At 38.8% G+C, this 20,000-nt stretch overlaps 1 protein-coding gene across 14 annotated transcripts in view; it reads right to left on the reverse strand.

The window, feature by feature from the left end:
- LOC135207482 (protein abrupt-like) overlaps positions 1-20,000 on the reverse strand; it is a 322,624-nt gene that overhangs the window by 164,746 nt on the left and 137,878 nt on the right. For 6 of the 14 annotated variants that reach the window (XM_064239243.1, XM_064239247.1, XM_064239242.1 and 3 more), the window contains exon 6: positions 9,687-14,869. The exons of 6 other annotated variants lie outside the window; for them this stretch is intronic. In XM_064239243.1, coding sequence (XP_064095313.1) covers positions 13,959-14,869 — 911 coding nt within the window. In that variant the 3' untranslated portion in view covers positions 9,687-13,958. Of the gene's footprint in view, positions 1-9,686; positions 14,870-14,904; positions 16,551-20,000 lie in introns of those variants that run through there. 2 more of the 14 variants (XM_064239256.1, XM_064239259.1) reach the window with 2 other exon arrangements.

Below are 20,000 nucleotides of genomic sequence, written 5' to 3' on the forward strand. Positions count from 1 at the left end.
AGTGACTGTAGTGAAAGAGAACTTAAAAATATCGAAATAAATCACCCTCTAGTTTGTTTTTATGGAATGGAATGGAATGGAATATAGTTTAGGCCAAAGGCCAAGCGCGGGGACTAATGAGGTCACTCAGCGCTGAAGGGAAATTGGGAGTTTGTTGGTTTGAAAGGTGTGATAAGAGGAAAATCTCGCAGCTGCACTACAAAACAATTGTTGGGAGAGGGTGGACAGTAAGAAGGGAAAAAGAGAATATGAATGGAGTTACAGTAAAAAAGTGAATGAATGGGGTCGCAGCTAGGAGACCGAAGAGACTGTTTCTCTCTATATCTGATGACCAAAAACTAATATATAAGTCACACACGTGTTTGTTTGTTTGCTGTTTTTACGTTGCAGGGAACCAGCGGTTATTCAGCAACGGGACCAACGGCTTTACGGTCACACACTTGTATGTCAAGAGAAAAATGTTATGACCGAAAACTAATGTAATAAGTCACACACTTGTTTGTCAAGAGCAAAATGGTACCTCCTACACTGCAGTTTCTCATAAATGACTGCGACTCCGCGAGAACAGCAGCAGCAGCAGCAGCAGCAGCAATCACAGAAGACGTTAATCCTTGTGACAGTCAAGGACGAAGAATAATCAATGGCCTCTCATGAAATTCACAGGCAGCGACCAGCACGTCGACCCCACCACCACCTTGTCACATAAATAGATGCCTCTCCAACTGCAGATCCGCAAGTGCTTCCTAGTTAGTTAGTTCGTTACTTTATTGACAAAAATATACAATTATGAGTACAAACTTGTCCACAAAGAGACATAATACAAAATAAACAAAGTGGACAGTAATCTCTCCTGTTCTTGCAAGTACATGCATATCAATACTGTAGTTCATCCTACAACCTTACTTCTTTTAATATATAAAAAAAAAAGTCAAGTATATCTTAGTTTCACCAGACCACTGAGCTGATTAACAGCTCTCCTAGGGGTGGCCCGAAGGATTAGATATTTTTACGTGGCTAGGAACCAATTGCTTACATAGCAATGGGACCTATAGTTTATTGTGGAATTCGAACCACATTATATCGAGAAATGAATTTCTATCACCAGAAATAAATTCCTCTGATTCCGCGTTGGCAGAGCCGAGAATCGAACTTCGGAAAACCGGGTTGGTAGTCGAGCGCAAAAATCACTCGTCCAACGAGGACTACTTCTTTTAATATAGCTCCCTCCTGATTTGCAAACTACTATTTAGACAATGACACCCATAGTTCAAACGTTCATCTGTTAATCTGCGCTACACTTCTTTACAATCTTACATCCCCACTTTTTCTTTAGTCTGTCTTTCAGAACTTCAAGCGAAGATGCAACGCATTATTACCCTAATACAATTTAACTTGTGTTTTAATAGATTACTTGCATTTTTAGTTTAGTTACTGATTTGATAAATTGTTCGTTTTTCTATTGACTGGTCTCATCTTTCTGTAGTTTGTTTGTTTGTTTATTCGCATGGTGTTTTTACGTTGTATGGATCCAGTGGTTATTCAGCAACGGGACCAACGGCTTCACGTGACTCCGAACCACATCGAGAGTGAACTTCAATCACCAGAAATACACATCTCTGACCCCTCAGTGGAATGTCCGAGAATCGAACTCGTGGTCAGCGAGGTGGCAAGCCAACACCATACCGACCGCGCCACTGAGGCGCTTCTGCCCGAGGGGTAAGTAACTTGGCGAATATAAGATCGAAATTTCATATCCCTGCAGAACTTTCGACTCCGTTCCACCAGAAAATTACCGCGTGATTCCCAACAGGTTACCTGAGCGGCGACGTCGCAAATCAAATTTACTTATATTTGCAGGAAGAGATTTTTTTTGAAACCGCTAGATGTCGCCAATATCCCCCTTGTCTTTCCGTTTCTTCACACGAATGGCTGGAGTTACTGGTAGTTTTTTTTTTTGGTCAATTATAAGACGTTGACGAAAACTAATGACAACTAAATTTTAGTTTCCAAGGCTGAATTCAAGAAATCCAGTTATAGACAATAAGCCCCTTTTTACTTTTTTCAAAGTTCAACATCCTCTTGTGTCTCTCTTTAAATAAATAGCTGGAGTTACTGGTTGTTTTTGGTGAACTAAAAGACGTTGAAATAATCTAATAAAGACAACTCTATTTTTACTTCCAAAGGTTGGAGGGGGTGGGGGGTGGGGGGGTTTACAAGAAATACATTTATCGTCAATAAGCCCTCTGAAGTTTTTTCTTTATATAAATAGCTGGAGTTACTATTTATTTTTGGTCAATTAGATGTTGAACAAAGCTAATCAAGACAACTATATCTTTATTCCCAGCGCAGAACACGGTTCCATTTAGAAAACCAATACGCTTTTTTAAAGTTTATTAATAAATGATGGGTTTGGTGTTTTGGTCAAAAAATTAACATAATGCAATATATTTTCCAATAAGGAGGAATAAAGATGCATAATGTCACTACGACTTCATTTAATTCTCTTTTTCCTCTTCTTCCTCTCTCTCTCTTTCCGGCGAACGAAGGCCAATTGAATCCAAGCCCTGTCGCCATTTCCCTTTTTTCCATTTCCATTGTAATTTCAGAAGGAAGAGAGAGGAGAGGAGCGAGCGAGGAGCTAGCTAGATCGAGAGACTCGATTCGTGACACCTTCGCCTAAAATACTCGTCTCTGAATCTTCATCGCCCAATGCCCCTTTTCCCCCCCCTCCTCCTTTCCCCTCCTTCCTCTCTCCCCTCTCTTGTTTCCCTACACCCTCCCCCCTATTGCCCCCCCCTGTCCGGGCCCTTCCTCCCTCCCTGGCCGTGCTTCAAGCCTTCTCCACCACGCTCCTTTTTTCATATCCCCCCCACACACACACTACTTCCCACAGAACTGAACCCCCTCAACCCAGCTAATTAGATCTTATCATATCCTTTATCCCCTTCAGACCCCTCTGTTCTCCGCCCGTTTTTTTACTAAGTTAGTTGCGTATTTAGAGTGGTGATAGTCGCTCTTAGTATTCTTCATTAAGAAAAATTCGGGTGAGATTGGTAAGCGTCCAAACAAAACGTGAGCTCACCAAAAAAAACACGGTCCGATTCTTGTGGGCGGCGAAGCCATGAGCAGGGTGTAGTGGGATGGGTCTCCTCACTCTCCTGCAGAAACCTTCGATACTACACAGCATTACTACTGTTTGAGTGACGCCCTCAGGCACTACGTCCCCTCTGCTCTGGGCATGGCTCGTGTGGAGTTTCCACGTGCGTACGTGTGCTAATCGAGTTGCACGAGGTGTACGCACCCATCGTCGCTCGTCGTGCTGCCCTATTCACCTTAAGTGGCGTACCAACATGAAAGCTCATAAATACAAAATAATCGATGTCGTACATTCCATTTCAATCTCCCACAGCTTTCTTCCGCAATGCATTACTGAAGACCAAATTTTAGATTATGCGTTAGCTTCATCCTCATAGGAAAGCGGATAGAGAGAGAAGAGAGCGAGAGATCCGTCAACATCTGCCGAGCATGAGAGGAGAGAAGAGACGAGAGAGAGAGGAGGTTCACCTTCATAAACTTGCCATGGGAGCACACTAATGGTCGTTATGAAGTAAAACACAAATCTTGGGAATTGATATTTGCTTCCTAGCTATACTTGCCTCGAACTAGTAACTATCGTAGGAGAAACCTGGATTGTCAATCCGGCACCGACTAGAAAAAACCAGTTATTCCTTCACTCCCGGCAATTATCATTACGGAATGCATGAGCACAATAATTATGAATTTTAATTATAAAGCCAAGTACTCGGCCACTTTCAACGACTCAGCGCTCAGGCCAGTGAAAAGGTAAGGTGTTAAGAGAGGTTGGACATCCCTGCAACCGCCCTATAGTCGTGCCTACAGTGCACCATGTGAAGTGCACTGACGACACTCTTCCTTCATGTGGAATTGAAGTAGAACTGAGAAGCTGCCTAAGAGTTTAACAAGCGCCTTCCTTGAATTCGTAAAGGAACACATTTCAGCACTCAGGTTTCCAGAGAGAGAGAGAGAGAGAGAGAGAGAGAGAGAGAGAGAGAGAGAGAGAGAGAGAGACTGTAAATCTTGCAAAGGGTTTCACAACGGCAGGAGAGATTTGACAAGTCAGGGACTTCTCGTTTTTCATTACGTAATGAGGTATCAATCAATGAAGTCTTTCAGATTTTCCTGTCTCCAACAACTGCCATCCCCCACAGTCATCTAGCAACCACGTAATTCATTCCTCCTGTTCCTTGGGTGTAAGAGAGAGTGGTACAAAAGTTCCAGTTAGACGAAGAGAGAGAGAGAGAGAGAGAGAGAGAGAGAGAGAGAGAGAGAGAGAGAGAGAGAGAGAGAGAGAAACTAAGCAAGTTCAATGATTTTAGCGTCATCTATGAATGCGGATCAAATCCTTGGGTTGTCCAGAAAAGAATATTCTTTTAAAAGGCTACTTTATTCTCTCTCTCTCTCTCTGTATATATATATATATATATATATATATATATATATATATATATATATATTATATATATGTGTAAATTTTATTATATATAAAAATTTAGTATATAAAGGTGAACAAAAAAAGTAGGCGGACAGTAAATGATAACATTGTCTTACGTCATTATTCATATATATTAGCCAATATAAGTTATCTGAAAACAAAAATATATCAAATTTAAACAACTTTACTTATAAAATTTAGTATAACACCAACGTCACAGTTATAATGAACCCCACCACAAACTGTATTCCATCTACGTTAGGTTCACCCTGTATGTTATGTATGTAGGTATGTGTATGTATGTATGTATATATATATATCTCATCAGGGGAACCATAGGGAAAGGCATCGTACTCAGGTACATTTATTTCGCCGACGTTTCACGACTCATAGTCGCATTCTCAAGGGCTATAATTAAAGATAAACACACGAACATTAAAACTACGCACTGCATAATTCATAAAAATTACGCGATATTTAAAAATTCAATGAACATCAACATCAGAATGTAGAACATTTAAAAATTTATGAATCTCTAAAACAGAAAAACATACTGAGCGCTAAATTACAGTACAGTTACATTAAAATATTTAAAAATTACAGAAAAAAGTATACAAAAATACGATATGGGTGTAAAAAAATTAAAAATAAATAAATAACACTAAAACAGTAAGGCTATTCTATACCTATCCTCGCCAAAGGACGGGCAGTGACTGAGAGAATTTTTAGAAAAATAAAAATAAACAAGCACTCTAGGCGATAAACAACTGAACAGAGGAGGATTGCGCATTTAAGGACGGAACTATCTTTTTTATCATAATGGATTCCAAGGTTGTTAGGTCGTTTTCGTTTTGCGTTTGGCCTATAATAATAAAATCCTTATCATTAATATATGTTTTACATAATTTAGAGTGATTTCTGATATTTGACTGTTCGGGGTTTGTTAATCTGCTGCCCGTTCTAAAACTTAAGCCCCTGTGAGAATCTATTCTCACTTTTAGTAACCTCTTCGTACAACCCACATAAGTCCCGTGATCACATCTCGGGCACGTATATTTATATACAACATTAGATTTTAGAAGAGGACTAAGGCGGTCTTTCGTCTTAAACAGGGATCCGATAGTTAATGGATTTTTTGGGACGATTTTTAGGTTCAGTGCCGGGAATTCCTTTTGAATAATTGCCAGGAACTTTTTTCTGAAGAGGTTGTCATGAAGAAAAGGGAAGCTAGCAAAGATTTTTTAATTTTGGGACTGTCAAACCGTTGGCACCTCTATGAATCGGGCATCAAGCATTTTCTTAAGCATTTTGAACAAAAGTTTGTCTGGAAAGCAGTTATTTTTAAGATATTGGGAAAGAAAGTTAATTTCTTCATTAAAAGTAAACCAATTAGAGGTATGGGTAAAGGCCCTGTGTAGGAGAGTTGAGATAGTATTAAGTTTAAAATTATAAAAGCAAGAACTATAAAAGTTGATACCTAACCCAGTAAAAGTCTTTTTTCTAAAAACACCCGTGTAGAAGCCTTCCTCGTTCCTGGACACTAGAACATCCAGAAAGGGAAGCTTGTTATTTTCTTCTTCATCGAGTGTAAATCTGATATTAGGGTGTAGGGCATTGACAAATTCTAAGAATTGTTCCGCATTAAACTTGTTTCGGAATAAGGCGAAAGTGTCATCAACGTATCTACGATAAAACTGAGGCAAGAAGCTAAGGGGGCAATCATCAAACATACGCTCCTCCAAAGAGCACATAAAAATATTAGCAAGTGTCGGACCCAGTGGGGATCCCATTGCTACTCCTTCCACTTGTCTGTATAAAAAGCCATTAAAAATGAAAGTCGTGTCCTGCACGGTCAGTTCTAACAACTGTTTAAAAAACTCACGACTAAAATTATGAAAAGTAGAGTCCGGCTCTATAAATAACTTATTTAAAATAATGTCAATCGTCTCCCCTACAGGGACATTAGTAAAAAGTGACTCAACGTCCAGACTAACCATAAATAATTCTGAATCTTGTATAAGAATATCCTCCTTGAATTTATGAGAGTTGCTTAAAGAAAATTCATTTTTAGTGAGAGGCTCAAGTAAAGGAACTAGAAATTTGGCAATCTTATAACTAGGAGTGTTCACTGAGGAAAGAATGGGCCTTAATGGGACATTTTCTTTATGTATTTTGGGCAACCCATACAAAACCCCATACGAAGACCCTGTAGGGAATAGTTCCTGGTATATATCATCATCAATTATCTTATTTTGTTTTAGCAACCTTAGAAACCTTACAATTTTGTCCTCTGGTTTAATGATATTATATAAATCTGGAGCACCTATTTTCTCAAATTTTGTATGATCGTTTAAGATAATATCCATCTTCTCAATATAAGTATCCTTATCCAAAATTACGCAACCCTTACCTTTGTCTGGTTTTGTAATAATAATACTGTCATCATTAGCCAAGTTTTTTTAAAGTGTCAAAATCATATTTGTTGAAGAAAGGAGTCCATCTAGTGTTTAGCTTATGATATGCACAATGAGCTAAAGATGATAACTGAGATCTAAGGTTGTCCAAATTAACATTGAAAGGGAGGGATTTAATTTGGACAAACCTTAGATCTCAGTTATCATCTTTAGCTCATTGTGCATATCTAAGCTAAACACTAGATGGACTCCTTTCTTCAACAAATATGATTTTGACACTTTAAAAAAAAACTTGGCTAATGATGACAGTATTATTATTACAAAACCAGACAAAGGTAAGGGTTGCGTAATTTTGGATAAGGATACTTATATTTGAAGAAGATGGATATTTACATCTTAAAACGATCATACAAAACAATTTGAGAAAAATAGGTGCTTCCAGATGTTATATAATATCATTAAACCAGAGGACAAAATTGTAAGGTTTCTAAGGTTGCTAAAACAAAATAAGATAATTGATGATGATATATACCAGGAACTATTCCCTACAGGGTCTTCGTATGGGGTTTTGTATGGGTTGCCCAAAATACATAAAGAAAATGTCCCATTAAGGCCCATTCTTTCCTCAGTGAACACTCCTAGTTATAAGATTGCCAAATTTCTAGTTCCTTTACTTGAGCCTCTCACTAAAAATGAATTTTCTTTAAGCAACTCTCATAATTCAAGGAGGATATTCTTATACAAGATTCAGAATTATTTATGGTTAGTCTGGACGTTGAGTCACTTTTTACTAATGTCCCTGTAGGGGAGACGATTGACATTATTTTAAATAAGTTATTTATAGAGCCGGACTCTACTTTTCATAATTTTAGTCGTGAGTTTTTTAAACAGTTGTTAGAACTGACGTGCAGGACACGACTTTCATTTTTAATGGCTTTTTTTTATACAGACAAGTGGAAGGAGTAGCAATGGGATCCCCACTTGGGTCCGACACTTGCTAATATTTTTATGTGCTCTTTGGAGGAGCGTATGTTTGATGATTGCCCCTTAGCTTCTGCTCAGTTTTATCGTAGATACGTTGATGACACTTTCGCCTTATTCCGAAACAAGTTTAATGCGGAACAATTCTTAGAATTTGTCAATGCCCTACACCCTAATATCAGATTTACACTCGATGAAGAAGAAAATAACAAGCTTCCCTTTCTGGATGTTCTAGTGTCCAGGAACGAGGAAGGCTTCTACACGGGTGTTTTTAGAAAAAAGACTTTTACTGGGTTAGGTATCAACTTTTATAGTTCTTGCTTTTATAATTTTAAACTTAATACTATCTCAACTCTCCTACACAGGGCCTTTACCCATACCTCTAATTGGTTTACTTTTTAATGCAAGAAATTAACTTTCTTTCCCAATATCTTAAAAATAACTGCTTTCCAGACAAACTTTTGTTGCAAAATGCTTAAGAAAATGCTTGATGCCCGATTCATAGAGGTGCCAACGGTTTTGACAGTCCCAAAATTAAAAATCTTTGCTAGCTTCCCTTTTCTTCATGACAACCTCTTCAGAAAAAAGTTCCTGGCAATTATTCAAAAGGAATTCCCGGCACTGAACCTAAAAATCGTCCCAAAAAATCCATTAACTATCGGATCCCTGTTTAAGACGAAAGACCGCCTTAGTCCTCTTCTAAAATCTAATGTTGTATATAAATATACGTGCCCGAGATGTGATCACGGGACTTATGTGGGTTGTACGAAGAGGTTACTAAAAGTGAGAATAGATTCTCACAGGGGCTTAAGTTTTAGAACGGGCAGCAGATTAACAAACCCCGAACAGTCAAATATCAGAAATCACTCTAAATTATGTAAAACATATATTAATGATAAGGATTTTATTATTATAGGCCAAACGCAAAACGAAAACGACCTAACAACCTTGGAATCCATTATGATAAAAAAGATAGTTCCGTCCTTAAATGCGCAATCCTCCTCTGTTCAGTTGTTTATCGCCTAGAGATGCTTGTTTATTTTATTTTTCTAAAAATTCTCTCAGTCACTGCCCGTCCTTTGCGAGGATTAAGGTTATAGAATAGCCTTACTGTTTTAGTGTTAGTTATTATTTTAATTTTTTTTACACCCAATATCCGTAATTTTTGTATACTTTTTCTCGTAATTTTTAAATAAGTTTTAATGTAACTGTACTGTAATTTAGCGCTCAGTATGTTTTTCTGTTTTAAGAGATTCATAAATTTTTAAATGTTCTACATTCTGATGTTGATGTTCATTGAATTTTTAAATATCGCGTAATTTTTATGAATTATGCAGTGCGTAGTTTTAATGTTCGTGTGTTTATCTTTAATTATAGCCTTGAGAATGCGACTATGAGTCGTGAAACGTCGGCGAAATAAATGTACCTGAGTACGATGCCTTTCCCTATGGTTCCCCTGATGAGTACATAGAGCGGGCAGCTCCGTCTTCTAAGGATATATATTATATAATATATATATATATATATATATATATATATATATATATATATATATATATATACTCCTTACAAAGACAAAGTTCAACGCAGCAAAGGTCAACTGAAGAAAATAAATAGCGGCTGATTCACGAGCCGGGAACTTTATTACTGACGTCTAATTTCCCTTTGTTCTTATTATTAAAACAGCAGAGATATTTTGAACAGGGCAACACACACACACACATATATCACATTCCCAGTTAATGAAAAGGAGGTGAAGGGCAGAGAAACGAAGGAGGTCTATTTCAATATTTATTAGGTAAAATAATGCGCACGAGGCTTTTTTCTTCTTTTTTTCTCTTTAATCCTGTATTCTGAATATAATGGATAGGCTTCTTTCATCAGACACAAGCCCGGGACTTCTAAAAAAATACCTACTAACGTGCTCGCTAAATTGAAGCACTTTTACAAAAGTAACTACAACATACAAAAATACTGAAGCAACTACTACATATAGTGAAGAAATATGTCACAAAGGCTCACATGAGATCCACGTTTAAGGGGTAGCTGCTTTTTTTTTCTCTTTTTTTTCGAAAGTTTTCTTTCCTCTTCAAGTTCCTTTATTTAGGGATTCAGGGACCGCTGTCTCACACAACTAATAGTAAACTAGATGCTATATGAGGTATGCCAGTATAAATTACACAGAAATTAAAATTAAAAACAAGTTTTTTTTTTTCATTTTCTTCACGAGTGTTTCATCATTCATTGGAACATAATACCGGTCACCAGACATTCTTCTGAAGTCGTATATGACGTTTATAGAAATAAAAACATCCACGAGAGGTTGTGAAATAAGTTAAGGTCACACAACATGTTTAACAAAAGAGTTCAATATAACATAACCCGAAACTGAGGTCTCCTCGGAGGGGGCAGCGACCTCCAGGGGAAAAGGTATTGGAACCGAGACAAAATTCAGACTGGTATCGATATTAATCCGAAATCCTCCAGATTACATGGATTACGTCTTGGAGCTAATTACTTAAATCGCATATCTTCCGGATTACAGGGATTAAGTCGTGGAATAAATTACAGTAAGCTGAAATCTTCCAGATTACATGGATTAAGTCTTGGAGCTAATTAGTGTAATCCGAAATCTTCCAGATCATAGGGATTAAGTCGTGGAATTAATTACAGTAAGCTGAAATCTTCCGGATTACGGGGATTAAATCTTGAGATTAATTACAGTAATCAGAAATCTTCCAGATTACATAAATTAAGTCTTGGAGCTAATTACTGTAATCGCATATCTTCCGGATTACAGGGATTAAGTCGTTCTGAAATCTTCCAGATTACGGGGATTAAGTCTTAGGGCTAATTACTAAAATCCATAAATCTTCCGGGTTACAAAGATTAGGTTTTGGGATCAATAAATCTGAAATATTCATAATTACAGGAATTAAGTCTTGGAGCTAATTACTGTAATCCGAAATCTTCTGGCTTACAGGGATTAAGTCTTGGTATTAACCCAAATTCTTTCGGATTACAGAGATTAAGTCTTGGGATTAATGAATCTGAAATCTTCCAAATTACAGGAATTAAGTCTTGGGATTAATTACAGTAATCCGAAATCTTCTGGATTACAGGAATTAAGTTTTTGGACTAATTACTGTAATCCATATTCTTTCGGAATACAGGGATTAAGTCCTGGGGTTAACCCGAAATCTTCCGGATAACATTTTGCATTTGATTTGACTTCCAGGACGTGGTAATGGATTAAGTCACGGCATATTTGCATAAGGAGAGAGGCCTTGGGGGGAGGGGAGGGGGAGGGGGAGGGGGAGGGGGGGTTGGGGGTGCCGGCGCTGACATCACTATACTATCATTATAAGACTACTCACAAATGCTAATTAGACAAAAAATCGTCAGCGGTAGTATTGTGATTCTGACACTGTAGGGATTGAGAGGTAAACTTCTCTAGACAATAGACGTCTACGTCTATATTAATCTACATGATGGTTAATATATTTACATGGACCCCCGCCCCCCCAAACCCAAGGATTGTTAAGATTCTTCCTCTTTCTCCTTTTTCCTAATGCCATTCCCACCCCGAGGAATCCTCCCCCTCCGAGTCTTCAGCGAAGTAACAGGAACAATCATTGTGTATATTGCAGTAATATATTGACCTGAGTATACTGGTGGTTGGTACTGGCCGACTACGTTTAATAGAATAAAATAAAAATAAAAAAAAATCTCCTGAAGGAGGAAGGAGCAGCTCCCAAGCCCTAGAGAATATTATTAACATTAGAATGATTTGTTTCCATATAAAAAGTCGCAATCTTCTTCACTAAATGGTACTAACAAAAAAAATATATTACCAAAATAACAAAAAAGGAAAAGTATCATTATCCCAGCATTACGAACTAAATAAGCAACTTGTGATATGGTGAATTGTCTCGTATTTCTAATAATAATAATAATAATAATAATAATAATAATAATAATAATAATAATAATAATAATTCATTAAACGCACTGTTTACGAGAGGATCTTCTTTCGAAATAATACTACTAATAATAATTATTATTATCATCGTCAATAAAGGAACAAAAATATGGTAACCTTTCCAACCATGGTCAAAATCTTAAATACAAATAAAAACATCAACACAGTGCAAATACAATTCAAAAGGAACATTTGGCGATACACCAAAAAACAAAAATAAAAATGAGATAACCAATGTGCCAAAAGCATTAGCTCTCAAGGCTCTCTGGTCCAATATGCATAAATACACAAAACAAGCTATTATATTTATCTCACCCTGGAACAATGGAAAAACGAATACAAAACGAAATTTTTAAAAATAAAATCAACCATAACCAAGCGAAGTCTAATGGAATTAAATTATCATTAAAAGGAACGCGGTGTCATCGATGAAATCTACACGTGACAAAAAAAAAAAAACATCTAAAACGAAGCTTCTTACGAGGAAAGTAAAAACCTGTCACAAATATAAGCTAATGGCTAAGCTGATGTACCCAAATCTAAAGTTAACAACTAGAACCAATAGTCATAATAATAATAATGATAATAATAATAATAAGAATAAGAATAGCCATAATGATACACATAAAAATCTGACTAAGTATAAAATCGTATACAAGTGATATCGATCAGCGCCGACCTCCCTCTGGTCCGGCCGCTGATGCAGAGATCTCTATAAAGTGTATCCAGCGGTCGCATTCAGACCGCTGGAAAGTAATCATATCTATAATTATAATAATTATTACAATAATAATAATAATAAAAAGGTCTAAAAAGGTAATTCTAGGAACTTCTATTGTAATATATATACTGTTTATATATATATTCTATGCTTTATACAAGACTACGGCTGCAGAATTCTCTGACAAGAAGAAGTCTGTAGCACGGATTCGATACTCGCGGGTCGCTCCTGATACATCTTTTAAAATGTATTTATTTATATCTTTTTTCCCTTTTCATTAACATTTGATTGGATGGAAGGAGTTTGTTGTGGTGGCAAGTCTCATCACAGAAAAAAATACTTCACAAGGAATCACCCACAAGAATGATTACTTTCAAAACACCTGAACTTGGAGAAATAAATATTTCAATGGTAAAGAGTTGCACTGGAAAAAAAATACACGCCCCTTTTAAATGGGGCTTTCAGCGTGTTCTAAAATACAACAAACTAGATGTATCATTATACTTTTCACTGTCCATCTTCGGTTACACAAAAGCGACCCGAGGTAAACAAAAAAACAAAAATAACACAAAAAACATACACCCACGAACATACTCGCTTTCCAAAGGACATACAAACACGCACACATACAGTAGTAGTAATAATACACTTCACCATCCATGAGAAATCTCAAGTGCGAGTCTCGAGCGATTTCCGGAAGTGTTCATCAAGTAAGTTGGCACATGAAACCCAAGTGCGTCGAGGAAAAACAAAAATAAAAATATAAATAGAAAATATAGTTTTCACAAATATGGTCAAACCTACGAAATCTATGACAATGGTTAAAAATAAGATTGCTAAATTACACACAGGCTTAATTTTACTACTTCGTTTACAGACAACACTCATAAGTTAGAAGGTTTCTTTTCTATTGTTTTTATATTTTTTTATTTTAACGAATGAAAACATTCGTTTCATCCTTCTCCCGACAAAACATTTCTAGCAACATAATTTCTTCTTTGTGCTTTGAATAAAAGGGGATTTGATGTGGAAACTGTCCATCCAGTTCCCGGCGACACAAACGAAAAAAGGAAACCTACCGATTAGAATTTGTCTATAATAATAATAATAATAATAATAATAGTAAAAGCTTGGCATTCTTTTAAAAAATATCTGTTCTTTAAATACAACAACTGGATAAGACTTTGTGGTAAATCGTATACATGAGTTATCAATCTTAAGATTACTTTTTAAGACTTAAGAAAGTGTCTCTCACAGTTAGTTTGGTGGCGCCAGGCTTTCATTTTTTTTTTTTCCTTTTCAACTGGCGTCGCAAACCTATAACTCGACGGGTCAGCCCTTTCAAGACTAACGCTGCAAAGTCTGCTGCTGTTCGAGCAGCAGAGCCTGTTGCTGTTGCTGTTTCTGCTGATGGTTCGTCTGAGCATTGCTGTTGCTGCCGCTGTTGGCAGTTTCCGAAGCGTGACGAGACTGTTGTTGGTGATGATGTTGGTGGGGGTGGTGGAGATGTTGATGGTGGTGGGTTGGAGAAGAGTGCGAGGTGGGTTGAGACTGGGGTAAGGCAGGTGGAGGAGGAGGAGGAGGAGGAGGAGGAGGAGGGGGATGATTCTGATTAGAGGAGGAGGAGGAGGAGGATGAGGAGGAAGGGGTGGCCTGGGCTTGGTAGCTCTGTCTCCTCTTGGTGTATCCTCTGTGTGACAGACTGATGTGGTTCGTGAGGGTATTTTTGGTCTTGTACACCCGATTGCACACTGGACACGTGAACACGTGTTGTACAGCCGAGTGGATGTCGGCCAAGTGGGTCCTCAACTTATATTTATCACGCAGTACCTTGAAACATATGGGGCACTGGGCCCCTACCCACGTCCCGGCGCTGCTGCTGCTACTATTACTACTGCTATTAGTACTACTACCACCACCAATGCTGTTGGTACTGCTAATGCTGCTGACGCCACCGCTGCTGCTGCTGCTGCTGCTGCTATTGCCGCCCACGAGCATCATGCCGCTGCCTCCACCACCAACAACAACAACACCGCTCCTGCTGCTGCTGCTGTTGCTGCCGCTGCCTCCTCCAACCCCTCCACCACCTAAGCTGTTAGCGCTGCTGCTGCTGCCGCCCCCGCCGCCGCCGCCGCTGCCGCCGATGCCGAGTCCCACCATCGTCGACGACGAAGGGTGGGACGCCGATGGAAAGGGCGGCGGGGCCGCCACAAATGCTGAAGACACCGAGGAGCTCGGTGTTGATACCAATGGACCGCCTGTAAGGACAATGACGCTTTTAGCTTTCTCTTCTCAATAATCAATTTCTCTCTCTCTCTCTCTCTCTCTCTCTCTCTCTCTCTCTCTCATCACACAGACACAGACGCAGAACATTTCTTCCAAATACCACCAGCCAGCACAGTCGCTGATGGATGGATGCCTCTGCAGTTTCATCATTTCCTACTGAATACTTTTGATCAGGTGTTTTTAGTGTTCATTGATTTATTCTTTATTTTGCGTGTTCATGATCCTATAACAAACAGGCGGCCCTCACCGATAACGTTCATGACAATGAGAGTGATAAAACGAGTGGCAACAATGCACGGCTTTTGTCCGTCGGGGGAATTTTGGCAAAGCCGTCGGCGGGCGGCTCGTGTTTACAAATATGTCAAAAAAGACGCGGCGAAGTTCATCATCATCATCATCATCATCAGCCGCTATAGTAGTCATCAACATCAATAGCATCGATTTTCTCTTAAGTACAAAAACAGCCTTTCATCAGGTAACAAAATAGATTATATATATTTATATACTTCTCAATGAGGTAATATTATTATTACTAGTTTGTGTGAACACTTTGACGACGACAGGAGAGAAGAATCGGCGCCCTTCCTCCACTCGAGCTGGATTCTGGAAACGGCAGAACGTCTTTCTTTGATCTTCTTCCCCTTTGGGTTCATTTGTTGCCTTCCAGGGCTTCGCTTACCTTTCCTTTCTTTCTTTATCTCCTTCTCTCTCTCTCGCTCTCTCTTTTTATTCCTTTCATAGGTGGGATGGTCTGTGTTGTGACCTTCATTGTATCAAATACTCTCAAAATCAAATACAAAACGCGTTTCAAGTTAGTCTATCGACGCTTGACGAGTCTTTGCTTGTTTTTTTTTCTTTCTCTCTTTCTTTTTTAAAGGATAGTACATCTGCAGACACAACGCAAATAACGGCGATCATTATTATCATATCATCATCATCATCATCATCATCATTATCAAACCGTCACCTATTCATCCACCATTTCCGTGACAACCAACTCCTGCTGTTGCAATGATGACGTTGCATTATTTTTGCCGCCGTGGGAATTGTGCGGATGGGGAGGACTGTTGCTGCTGCTGTGCAGCTCCCCGTCTGCGCCCAGCAGGGACTCGAACCCCCCGGCCTCGTGCAGGAGGTCGCGCCCGTCGTCGGAGTCCTCGGCAGGGGACCCGGCCGAGGACATCAGGGACATGGGGATGCTGTCGGTGGTCGAGCTAGCCAGGGAGTCCTGCGACGAAGCGGCTGCCGCAGCCACGGCCGCGGCTGCGGCAGCAGCCGACGCTGCGGCCGCGGCGTCCTGCTGCTGCTGCTGCTGCTGCTGCTGATGCGGGGAGGAGGAGAGTCCGGCGATCTCCCGGAAGGTGTGCCGGGCGGCCGCCTTGAGGGCGGCCAGCTGGTGGGCGTTGGTGGGGCGGAGGACGGTGTAGGAAGGATACCGACCCCGGCGGCCCCTGGTCCCCGTGGCTCCCCGGTGGTAAACGCTGAGGTGGTTGTGGAGGGAGTTCTTGGTGCGGTACACGTGGTGGCAGATGGGGCAGATGTGGGCGCCCCCCTGGGTGTGCTTGTCCTCTATGTGGCGTCGCAGGCTGGTCCATCGGCTGAGGGCCTTGTTGCAAAGGGGGCATCGCTGCTGGCCGGCCCCGACGCCGCCACCTGTAAGACAACCTCCATCAATATCCACACCTCACCACCACCATCATCATCATCATTATCACCATCATCATCATTACCACCATCATCATGGTTATCATCATCACCATCACCTTCATTATCATCATCACCACCAACCTTCACTAAAACAACAACGCCATCATCATCAGCATCATTATCATCATCGTTGTTGCTGTGTTCTGCACTTGCAGCTACCAGAATGCTATTGCAACAACAACGTTGCGACACCATCACCCTCACTAGGGAAGCATTTCTACTCTCTATAAAAGCTAGTAGTAGTGGGTATAGTAGTAGTAGCAACAAAGTAGAAGAGTAAACGGAAGTAGTAGTAGCAGTCACATTAACAACCCTCTGAGAAGAGCAAACAAGACAAGCACTTAAGGAAGAGTTTAATGAACTAATATAATCACAGATCAACTACTTTTTTTAATTAGGATTTTTTTTATTTAAGAGATGGAGAGATGAAGCACACTAGTCAAAACGAACTGCAAAAGTAACACTCACACACAAAAAGGAGAGAGGTAACAAATCAACACTTGAGATATTTCTTTTATATAATCATTATTATTACGGGAAAAGCGACAACTGAATGGCCCGTGGCCACACTTAAGATATCGAGATTCAGACAGACATAAAGATACCTCTCTAAGGTCAGAGGGACATATTACAAAAATCAATCTTCTACGAATGACCTCCTCATGCATTTTCAGCTGGGCAATAGGATTTCTTCTAAAAAAATCATTAGTTCATTTATTCTCAAATTCTGCTTAATTAAGTTGTGTATCTGACGCATCATCATTTTCCTCGCTTTTACAGGATTTTTTTTTCTTCTATTCTCATTTGGAATTTATAATTATATTTTACTGAAAACTTTTGGGAACAGGAAAAGCGAATATTTCGTTTTCCCGGTTTGAGAGATAAAATGTTATTAGCCATCGCATACACACCTTCTGAACATGCCTTTTGGAGGGGGCTTGGGTAAAGTGCGTCTCAGACGCTGCACTGCAAGCAGAATGCTAAAGGTTCTTTGTAGCATTTCTTAGGCCCCTAGCTGCAATGTTATCCGTCTTTTACTTCTCACCCATTATCTTTGGCCTCCAACTTCTTTATTCCCTCTCCAATTTCCACCCTTCATTCTTAAACCCAAATCCTTCGGGCCACTGATCCTATTAAACTCCTTTACTATTTACTGTAAGTGATTCATAAATGGAATCTTGTATTTCCTGACACTAAAGCCTCACAATTCATCACCAAGGGTGTTCAATAAAAACGCAGGCGTTGACTTATTCTTTTTTTTTTATTTTTTGAAATGCTAATACACAGCCACTAAAAGCATATGGAGTGTCTGACAAGCCACGATGGGGCCATGGATGCGCCTTCCCACAGTCATTCAACTGAGTGAACTACTTTGATAAGGATATATATATATATATATATATATAATATATATATATATATATATATATATATATCTATATAAACTATACTGACATTTAAAAAATTGACATAGCCGTGACTTGCATCCGAAATTATGCTCACAACCTGGACAGAAAAATAATAAAGGAAAAATTTAATATTTGAATAAAAAAATAAGAAAAGCCATCCCAACTCTTAACCCAGCTGACTGAATAAAGGAAGGCGCAGAGCAACCACCTTGTTTGACCTTGCAGTCATTCTCTTTCCTAATGTTTTTTTTTTAATCCATATTTTCTTTACATTTTTTTTCTAATGTTTTTCACTGTCATTTTTTTTATGTAACACCTGGCTGTGGAGGGGTGGTGTAAGGGGGGTGTGTGGGTGGGGGAGGGAGGGGGGAGGGGGGCTATGAAAAGACTCTCCCGCTACTACCATGATGATCATTAACAGTATATAAAGCTTTGGGGCTGCGAAAACATTCCTAAAATTTCTCTCTGGTAGATATATATATAGTATATAGATATATATATGATAATGCTTTCCTAGGCGAATTTCTGGTAACAAAAATAGTCTCTCGACGTGTCCTCTGTATATAAAGCATGTTTAGGCAACCACAATCATCCATGGGGCGTTTCAGTATATATGGTTCTTAACAGCTATCTATCACAGCACTAGTTGTATATGACACCTATGTATGTATATATTATCAAAAAAAAAGTATCATCATCTTTATTATTTCTTCCATCTAAAGCTATCTAAATAAGCACAGGTTCTTTCTACTACGATATGGTTCTACTACTTGGTACTCTAGTGTTCATTACATCAAAAATAAAAAATATAAAATATTAAAAAAAAAATGGCGCCTACAAAAATTGGGTAGCAGGAACCACGACTGTAACACAAAACCATTAGTTATATATTCTGCAAGTGACAGAGAGAGAGAGAGAGAGAGAGAGAGAGAGAGAGAGAGAGAGAGAGAGAGAGAGAGAGATTCTTTAAAATGTTTAAAAATATAAAATGAATAAGATCGAAGACACAGCTTTCGAAATAGCCGACATAACGACACAATGTATATACAAATACATGAAAGCGCTCGTACACAGACATATATAAAACCTAGCGTTTGAACACCATTTACATAACGCGTATACATATGGCTGCACACACATGACGCATTACTGTAATAAACTTGTTGACGGTAAAAACCAGCTCTCCAATGAGATTACCACCACAATTACAAAATCACCGTTTTTCCCGTTAAACCACTATCAATCAAGACGCAATGAACAGAAGCACATTATGATCTTTAGGATGGCACATCCGGGCAAGAGGCACCTAGGATTTCTCGTCAGTATCCTGCATTTTGCAAACAGTGACCATCCTACAATCGTCTCTTATCTTTTATTTCGCTTGGTACAAAAATCGAGACAGGAACTCATACGTATCTAAGTCTTCTTTCATTTCAACTTGGTACAAAAATGGAGACAGGAACTATGTATATATACTTCACAATATGGACTGGTCAAAACGCATCTCACCTCTTGCACTTATGAATTCCATATCCTATGTAAATGTAAAAGGCATCTCACCAATGAGGAAACTCGTTTGGTTAAAATTCAATGGCGCGCCCAGGAGATGCGTATACGATCCTATAATATCCCAATATCAATTTATACACATCGCTTGCACGACATACAAGAACCAGGATCAGAAATATTATTAAAAAAAAAGGAAAAAATTAAATTAAAATGCACAGCGGACTATAATTTTATATATAATATATATATATATATATATATATATATATATATATATATATATATATATATATATATATACACACACACAGACACTCAAAGGTATAAGCCAACGATGGAAAGTGAAATACTGGAGTAGTTGCAAGATCTTTCGACTCAACGTCATTCACTAAGTAAAGGACGTTGAGTCGAAAGATCTTGCAGCTACTCCAGTGCTTTACTTTCCTTCGTGGCTTATACTTATTTATGCATTTATCAC

This window comes from Macrobrachium nipponense, chromosome 32 (genome assembly GCF_015104395.2).
Source record: "Macrobrachium nipponense isolate FS-2020 chromosome 32, ASM1510439v2, whole genome shotgun sequence".
NCBI classification, from domain to species: Eukaryota; Metazoa; Arthropoda; class Malacostraca; order Decapoda; family Palaemonidae; genus Macrobrachium; species Macrobrachium nipponense.